We start from the raw sequence: 9,302 nt of genomic DNA, 5'->3' as shown, positions 1-9,302 counted from the left end.
TCAAGACCTGAAAAGCTCGCCATCTATGAGGCTAATAACATTTTCTAATGCGGCTAAAAAGAAAAAGGATTGTCATGTTTAGTAACATGAGGCGGTTGCGTTGGGAGGAGCAAACATTGGTTTTATCCCAGGAGATAAAAAGTGAGGCAACAAAAAGTCACATTACTGACTTAGATAATGTGAAGATAAGATACACGGGCTCGTGATGAATGTGATCTCTCCGGTCCTGTGTTCACTCTTGATATTTCCTGATATTTCCATCTCTGGATTTTCTGGTCATATATGAGATATATGTATATTTTCTATGTTTAATGTTACATAATTATTTCCTGTGATTTGTTTTTTTTGTATTCCAAGATAATATCCTTTGGCATGTAAACATTTTGTATGCATCTTTGTTGTTCATGCTTGCTGGGGATAATTTGAATAATGCTGTACTAAACCACAACAGAATGCAGATTCAGCCTTGGTTATATCTGTTTCTGTTGTTCATAGTTTGATAGTGTGGTTTTGGTCGTCCGCCCGTTTTGCCTATGACTGTTGGTCCATTGCTGTGTCTGATCTGATTTGTGTTTCTAATTAGCAGGTTCAGCCAACCCTTCACTCTATGGTCTTTAATGTAGAAGTCACATCAGTGTATTTTAGGTGTGGTGTGGTGCTACTTTTGCTGAGAAGTGAGTGTTACTGTGAAGTCTTTTAGACCTGTTGTGTTTCTACGTTATTCCTCACTCTATTTTAATGTTGCACAGGATAAATACATCAGATCCTGCGTATTGGTAAATGTTTTTAATGTTTCCCTCCTTATGCAAGGCTGATTTTGATCTCCAGTGCAGAGATGCATATCCCCTTACATCATTTTAGGCTCCTGGATTAGTCATCTTGTCTACCGGACTCGCTCAGCTTAAAGGGCTTTGTCATATCTTGATCGGGCTTCAGTTTCCTCTTTCTTATATATCCCATGAACTGATGCTAAACTGCCTTGTCTCTCAGGTGGGAGTACTGGCAAGCGGGCGAATAAGATGAGAGTCGCTCCCCCGATGAAAACTTGAGGTGAGTGTTACATAAAACAGCTGTTGTTCACCATGTGGTGTTTTTAACTTGATGAGAAATCTGAATTCCACTCTCTGGTGCTCAACTGCTTTACTTCATGTCCTCAGTACTTGTATCAAGTCGTCTCCACATGGATGATCTAATGGCAGACCAAAGAATGGACATTTCATCCACCATGAGTGAGTTCATGTCCCCAGGATCCACCAGCCTGATCAGCAGCTCCATAGGCACAGCGAGCATGGACTACACTCGCAAGAGGAAAGGCAGCTGCACTGTGTACCAGTAAGTCAGATGGCAGTTAGACACTGTCCTACTGCCACCAGCATGTTGTTAATGTCATGTTTCTTTCTTTTTGGGTTTGTTGTATTTTATTTGGATGTTTGTTACATTTTCCGTTGTTTGAATAAACAATTTTCTTATTGTTTATTAGTAAAAACCAGTCTGTTGAGGGGATAAGGATATTCCAAATTAAGATTTACTAATGTAGACTTTTTACTGGATCTGGTTGCAAAATTTGGAATGACTACTCCTTGAAATAAAATATTTGGAGTTTAAGATCAAATATTCTTGCCTTCACAGAAGTGATGGATTTTGTTTGGATTTGTTTATAGATTAGCTCGGAAGCGGTATTATTGCACTCTTATGCTCCGCAATAGGTGAACTAATTTATCAGACCTGCTAGCTTCACACACAAAAAACAGAAAAAAAAACAGAAAAAAGATAGTTGCGTAAAAACTTAAAGTTGCTTGTGGCTAGACTGGCCGGTGGCCCATGGAGGCCAATTCCATCACATCACACCTCAGCAACTTGGTTATCAGAATTTGCTGATGCTACATTAACACATGTAATGACTAATGACATCGTAGTTTAAGGTTACAACCACGTGATTTGTTATGTAATGTGTTTTTAAATACACATACTTGTCCTTATGTGGTTTACAAAAAGTGTGAAGAATGTGAGTAGAGAGTAGTCTACTACAGCAGATCAGATGTGAACTATGTTTAAACAATGAGCTTTAGTACAAAATCTTTCACTTTTACCAACATAAAGGCGATGAGGTCTGTAAAGACACATTGCACTGTTTGACACCTTTGCATGCACCCTTTTATAGGATAAATGATTTGAAATAATAACCAGTGTCAGATGGTACAGTCAGAAACAAATTGAATGCAGTATTGCAGTTCTTACAGCATGTTGATCAAATACTCCATTTTGTTTATTTTATTCTTAGTTATCTTCATTTTTTCATATTAAAATTTATTACATGACAAATTTTGTTGGGATTTGAAATCGTGATAAGTTGTTTACTAACATAGCTGTGCCTTCTCAAAGGGATGGCACAGACACGTACAAGGAGAAACATATTGCAAGGTAAAGTGATCTAAACTATCTGTTAAAGATCAGAATACTTGATATACTGTTTTTATTTCTGTGAAACATGGATTCAATTATTGCTTCACTGTAGTGAAGTAAGAACAAAGTGACTTTCTTAAAGGAGGCTGTTGAATTCAACTCTATTTGTTAAGTCTAACATGCTTTTTGAATCCCATCTTATTTCTACAGAGACTGTGGTGACCAGCAAGGCCGAATAAAGAATGCCAGGTAACCAAAGATACTTTTCACACGCAGAAATTAATGTGGATTTCTGTATTATGCCATGTTAGTATGAAAGCAAGTATGGAAACCGCTGTAGTACTATGAACAATCTCTTTACTCTTTGTGTTCCAGGGAGGCTCACAGTCAGATTGAGAAGAGGCGTAGGGATAAGATGAACAGCTTCATAGACGAGCTGGCATCATTAGTGCCTACATGCAGCGCTATGTCCCGCAAACTGGACAAACTCACAGTGCTGCGTATGGCGGTCCAACACATGAAGACCTTACGAGGTGAGCGAATGAGAGAAGATGGATTTTTACGGTTACTAATTGAAGATGATTCCTATTAAAAGAGCCGTCTAATGTTTTTTTCTCTCTCTGAAAACCAGGTGCTGCTAACCCTTACACAGAAGCTAACTACAAACCTGCCTTCCTGTCAGATGATGAACTGAAGCACTTAATACTGAGGGTAGGTCTGTCATGGTTGTCTTTGTTTATCAGACTGAAACGTATTCTATGACTCAAAGTTTTTTTCCACAGCAATCTGCCAGGCAAATAAATATCAGTGCAAGCCTTTGTAATCTTATCTCATACATTTGATGCTTTGGGCTCATTTGAGTGCAGGTTGTGCTTATTTATTAAAAAACATTACTCTGCGCACAGTGGCTTGACATAATTTGCAATAGTTTCTGAGCTACTACAGACAATGTTGCTCAGTGCTGCTGGTTTGAAAAAAGTGCATAATTACCCAGTTATCTAACTATAGTAGCAATTCTAGACTTGCTAGACTTGCTTCAAATCAGTCCTCATCATTCATCTTTTTTCTTGTGGCTTTCTCTCTTTTCTTTCCTTACATCTCATTTCATTACAGTTGCCCATTAACAAAGCCCATTGGAGTAATATAAACTGCAGTGGGATGTTATTCGAAGACCTGGCTAAAAAAAGACAACAAAAGTTTTGTCTTGATTTCTAGTTGTCCCAAATTATGAATAAGTTAAAATATATATATATATAAAAAAACCCCACATCATCTGTTAGCTCGACAGCATACTCAGATTTGAGTATGCAAATGACTCCAGATTCCAGGTCCAGATTCACTCAGATTGCATTACAAGGGCAATTTGGGAATTTTTTGCACCTCAGTTGCTTGAGCTAAAAGCAACAATTTCATCTTATTTACTCAGAAATGTATGCAAATCAGGTTATGGTGCAAACAAGCCCGAAAAGACCAGTGTGCGAGCAAATACCTCCTGCAAGCACAAATTACATGCATCTGCTATAATAATAATCCACCAAGGCACCCTTGCGTCCTAAAGCGTCCTTCATAATTTGAACATTCTCTGATCTGAATTGAGATTCTAGTTAGAATGCCTTCTTGCTTGCCTGACTTTCTGGTGATGATGCTGCGTCTTACAGCAATGATAGCCGCCATTCTGAATGGCCAAACTCTGCACAAAGTCTCTGTGCCGCCTTTCAAAAGATTTAAATGCCACTGAAATTTTATAACCATTATGTGGACAAAATAATTAGATTGTGATATAATTTACACCTATGTGACCATGACAGGTGCAAAAAGGCTTTATTTTAGTCTCTCCTGTTCTTCTTCTTCTTCTTCTTCTAACCCTCTCCATCTTTCTCCACAGGCATCCGATGGCTTTCTGTTTGTTGTTGGCTGTGATCGAGGGAAGATACTGTTTGTTTCTGAGTCAGTCTACAAGATCCTAAACTTTAGCCAAGTATGTGCTCTTCAATATTTTGTTAATGTTAACTAAATGAAAACACAGCTGTATTCCTTACCGCAATGTGTGACTTATTTATCACTAATGAAGTAAATATTCCCACAGAATGTCATATTGTGTTGTATTGTGTGTGTGTATATTGTGTGTATAATATGTAGTAAGGTGTCATCTTGCACCCTCATCCCTTACTCCTGCCTGTTCTCTCCAGAACGACCTGATTGGCCAGAGTCTGTTTGATTACCTGCATCCTAAAGACATCGCCAAAGTCAAGGAGCAGCTGTCGTCATCAGACACCGCGCCGCGAGAGAGACTCATAGATGCCAAAAGTAATTCTCATCGATGCCTCATTGATTCTCATTGAAGTTTTCTGGCGTGTCTCTGTGTATGGCTGAGTGCATGCAGGCTTTACCGCAGCCAAAAGAATGTCACAGATGGAAACTAAGATGGTGTTGGATGTTGATATTAAAGTTATAATAAAGATAAAAGCATAAACTCTGAATAATACATGCAATCTACCTTACATTTACTGGTGATAGTATGGTCATCTTTCTGAGATCTAAACTATTTTGTTTTGGGTTTTTGTACGTTTGTTTTCCAGCTGGTCTTCCAGTGAAGTCAGACATCACTCCAGGTCCTTCCAGACTCTGTTCAGGAGCCAGACGCTCGTTCTTCTGCAGGATGAAGTGCAACCGACCCCCGGTAAAAGTGGAGGACAAGGACTTTTCCTCCACCTGCTCCAAAAAAAAAGGTACCCCCCCCCCCTTTCTTCTTCATCTGCCTCCAGCTTCTCTTGAACCAGCTTATTGTGTCGTGCTGCTTCATCAAAGGCTCACAGTATCCTACTCATTTTTTACAATACATTTTAACAACATTTCTCCTTCATTCGCAGCTGATAGGAAGAGCTTCTGCACCATTCACAGCACTGGCTACCTGAAGAGCTGGCCTCCCACTAAGATGGGTCTGGACGAAGATAATGAGCCTGACAATGAGGGATGTAACTTAAGCTGCCTGGTGGCTATCGGTCGGTTGCATCCCCACATTGTGCCTCAGCCAGTAAACGGTGACATCCGGGTGAAGCCCACAGAGTATGTGTCGCGCCACGCTATCGATGGGAAGTTTGTCTTTGTAGATCAGAGGTGAGAGTGTTTACCACAGAAATGGACTGAAATTGATTGAAGTTTTCATATCATTTTCCACATAGAGCTGACACTCACAGTAAAAAAAACCAACATTGAATTTAATGTTTTTTTTTACATAGATATGTCTTGACAGCAGCGGTCCTTTCACCCCACCGCCACAAAAAAAACCAAAATGACACCAAGTTTAGTGTTTTTAAGCACCACCAAATCTTGGAAGGGTTGCAGGCAAACAAAACAGAATATGAAATAATAGAAGTGCCATTTGACTCTAGAGGCTGCTTCTTTGGCTGGGTGCTGTCAGCAGTCTGGTTCTGTATTGAAGATGACAACTCATTGCATTTCTTTTTTTCAACATCCACATTTAGCAGCAGAGAAATTTTATCACTGGATGTGAAAATGAAGCCCAGAGGGCAGACAAGAGTTCAGACTATGCAAACTGAAAGTACCACACCACTGCCCTCAGAAACAATAGGGCCTCAACATGTCACTGTGAAAAATGAAACTACTTTAATACATGTGGAATGTCTTGATAGTCTTGATGGTGTGGTGTAATTATATATATTTTGGTTGCAATTCAACAAGGGGATTCACAATCAAGTTGCAGCTAGTAGTGCTTACATTAAAATGTGTTTTTTGAATGAAAAAAATCTCCACTATGACTAATCTTTAATGACTAACCGTTAACAAACAGGAATTTTGCAAGTGTATAATCTGCTCCTTTCTTTTTCAGGGCTACAGCCATTTTGGCTTATCTACCTCAAGAGTTGCTTGGAACTTCGTTTTACGAATATTTTCATCAAGACGATATTGGTCATTTAGCAGAATGCCATAGGCAAGGTATGTATCTCAAGCAAGGCCATCACAACATCTGAGTTATTGCAATTGTACATAAACGCTTTCATAAGTCTGCGCCAAAAACACAGAAAGGCTAAAAGTCCAGATAAGAGGTCTAGTCGGCCTCCATCCATTACCACTCCAACTTCCCCTCTGTCGCTGTCTCTTTTCAGTGCTGCAGATGAGAGAGAAGATCAATACGAACTGCTACAAGTTAAAAATAAAAGACGGCTCATTCATCGTGCTCAGGAGCTGCTGGTTCAGTTTCATGAACCCTTGGACCAAAGAAGTGGAGTACATTGTCTCGACCAATACTGTAGTCTCGTAAGTACACCTGTCTTTTCCTGTTACAAATCACGACGACCTCGTCATAAATATCATGTAGTATTGCCCTTCTGTTACAAGGTCATTGTTTTCTTTTGCTGTTTCTTCCATGATGATACTGTATTTTCAGTTGTATGTTACTACTTATATGGAGAGGATTGGTGTCCAATGTTAGCGTTTGTACTGTTTCATTTGCTTTGTACTTTTATAGATGTAGTCATTGTAGAAATCCCACTTTTTACAGTACAGAAGCTTTATACCAGAGAGGAGGTTTGGAAAAATCTAAATTTTCTGTTAGGCTATCAGCAGAGAGACAAGTTTTGTGTTATACCAATAATCAATAACAATCAAAGGAAAATTGTTTTCAATTTTAAGCTGGATTACCAGTGCAGGGTAGATGCAGGATGGGGGACTACAATGACTACTACTGTATAACTACTGTATGTCAAGCTAGAACTGTAAACTAAAGGAAAGTATTTAGGTGTGAAATGATGAGCAATCACGATAGCTTCCTCTTTCTTTCTCTTTCCCCTCATCAAAGCAGTTCTGCTGTTGACGGAGCTGATAGCTACCATCAGCTCGCTGCCTCCCCACAGAGCATGGACAGCGTACTGATGCCAGGCGACGGTAAGACAGCCTTCTCCTTTGGCTGTCTGTGTTTAATCTCAACCACCACTGCAGAGCAATAGATGTGTATCTCATGGCCTGTTGTTGTTGCAGGTGCGGGGAAGCGAGCAATCCAAACTGTGCCTGGAATCCCTGGTGGTACGAGGGCAGGAGCTGGAAAGATCGGCCGCATGATTGCAGAGGAAGTGATGGAAATCCAGAGGTAACAACATCCACCTCTCCCAGCTAATACTGAGAATATTAAATCATAATAATGAAGCAGGTATTGATAGACATACTGTAGCCATGATATATTAAAGCCAGAAAGTTCCTCAAGTACACAAGCCACACTATTTGGCAACACACTGAGGTTTTGTCTCCCTACTCCTGTTACTTTTGATGGGAAATGTCAGTGAGGTTGAAATGCAGACTGTCTGCTTTCGTTTGTGGGTATAAACTGCTTGATAGCGGATGTGGAGTCGAAGAATGACAGTCGAAGAGCTCTTTTAGCTCTGGGTCTCCCGTGTTTCAGGATGCCCTAAAGAATCTGGCTAGATTATATGTATGTACGAAAATTCAAAAAAGTTTGAATAAGATATGAAAAGTGAGACGTTTCTAAGTTACAGACTTCCAGAATACAATGAAATATGGTTAAAGACATTTTGGCTACATACTAAAATGAGTATTCACTTAATACTGAATATAACGTATACCATAGTCCCACAGAAAGCAAATCGGAGCCAAAAAGTCACGTCTGTTATTAAAAGCAAATTTGTTTTACTGTGTAGGTTATTTTTCAGATGGGAAAATGGCCTATGTATAAACTATTGATATTGTGATGCAGATTTGAATAATTTGCTAATAGGAGCAACATAATGAGCACTTAATTTACTAACACAGAGATGACATCAAAGGAAATTAGGTGTTCATGGTGCCATTGATATATATTACTAATTTGACATCACCATTACCATACTATTCTTTAATTTCCATGTTTAGAATTGGACTTGGCTAAACAGGGTCACTATGAATTCTGGAGCCCTTGAGAAGATTTGACAAACTTGACCATCTCCCACCTGCTGCACCCAGTGTGCCATTCTCAGTCCCCTTCTGTTTATGTGCAGAAGTTGGATATAATGTACAACATTGCTGATGTGACTCTTGCAGGATTCGAGGCTCCTCTCCGTCGAGCTGCGGCTCTAGTCCACACAACATCACCAGCACTCCACCCTCAGTTACTTCTTCACCAGGAGGAAAGAAGGTAACGGATCCTTCCACCAGTCCTACTCCTACACATGAAGTCTCTTAACACTCCTGCTCTTCTGCATTAGAAAACCTCAGATAGAATCAAATGTTAGATATGTATACAATTCCCTCTTTTTGAACCTGAACGCCTCAGCTCATCACAACTCCACTCATATCACAGATCCAAAATGGCGGACCTCCAGACGTTTCCTCAGGAGGAATAATACTGGGACCCGACTCCATAGGCTATCCTTACTCCAACAATTCCATTTTAAGTATGTATCATTTTTATCTTTCAATATTTCATTGAAAGACATTATTTTCACAGTTTTAGGACATTTCTGTTTTTTATTCCCCAAGCACAAGATAACACTTTTTTACTGTTGCGTCTGTCTGCACAGGTGATAATTCCCACATTAGTATAGACATCATGGATGAGCCGGGATCCAGCAGCCCCAGCAACGATGAGGCAGCGATGGCTGTAATAATGAGTTTGCTAGAAGCTGATGCAGGCCTAGGAGGCCCAGTGGACTTCAGCGACCTGCCCTGGCCCCTGTGAAGCTGGACATGTAACAGGGATCAAGGTCATGCAGCGTCCACAGTTTTCAGTGTACGAGTGTGACCTGCATTAGTGTTTCATACTCCACGAACTGGTCTTTTGCGCTGATCTCACAGTATGGCCGAATTAAGCCAGGACAGGAAGAGCCATGGTGTACAGTCCTGTTGTGTGCAGTATTATGCTGAAGTGGAAATGCCGCATAATATAAAAG

The 9,302-nt window shown here is 40.0% G+C and overlaps 1 protein-coding gene across 1 annotated transcript; it reads left to right on the top strand.

Annotated features, from left to right (window-relative positions):
* Positions 1–985: 985 nt before the first annotated feature.
* On the top strand, positions 986–9,091 carry bmal1b (basic helix-loop-helix ARNT like 1b). Its single transcript, XM_071515786.1, has 17 exons — positions 986–1,050; positions 1,158–1,332; positions 2,383–2,421; positions 2,614–2,652; positions 2,779–2,936; positions 3,035–3,114; positions 4,289–4,381; positions 4,593–4,710; positions 4,983–5,132; positions 5,274–5,520; positions 6,254–6,360; positions 6,531–6,681; positions 7,223–7,308; positions 7,402–7,510; positions 8,455–8,548; positions 8,714–8,807; positions 8,934–9,091. The coding sequence occupies exons 2-17, from the start codon at positions 1,181–1,183 to the stop codon at positions 9,089–9,091; spliced, it is 1,875 nt and encodes a 624-aa protein (XP_071371887.1). The 5' UTR covers positions 986–1,050; positions 1,158–1,180.
* Positions 9,092–9,302: the final 211 nt, after the last annotated feature.

This window comes from Centroberyx affinis, unplaced genomic scaffold (assembly GCF_046629955.1).
Source record: "Centroberyx affinis isolate AG114_WGS23_722 - 3 ecotype Tasmania unplaced genomic scaffold, CSIRO-AGI_Caff_v1 ptg000369l_1, whole genome shotgun sequence".
Classification (NCBI taxonomy): Eukaryota; Metazoa; Chordata; class Actinopteri; order Beryciformes; family Berycidae; genus Centroberyx; species Centroberyx affinis.
This window is presented reverse-complemented; position numbering and strand designations above follow the sequence as displayed.

Coding starts and splice junctions, on each gene's coding strand:
- bmal1b (XM_071515786.1), top strand. CDS start 1,181: ATGGATGATCTAATGGCAGACCAAAGAATGGACATTTCATCCACCATG. Junction 4,382..4,592: donor AGATCCTAAACTTTAGCCAA/GTATGTGCTCTT, acceptor TGTTCTCTCCAG/AACGACCTGATTGGCCAGAG. Junction 6,682..7,222: donor TCGACCAATACTGTAGTCTC/GTAAGTACACCT, acceptor CCCTCATCAAAG/CAGTTCTGCTGTTGACGGAG.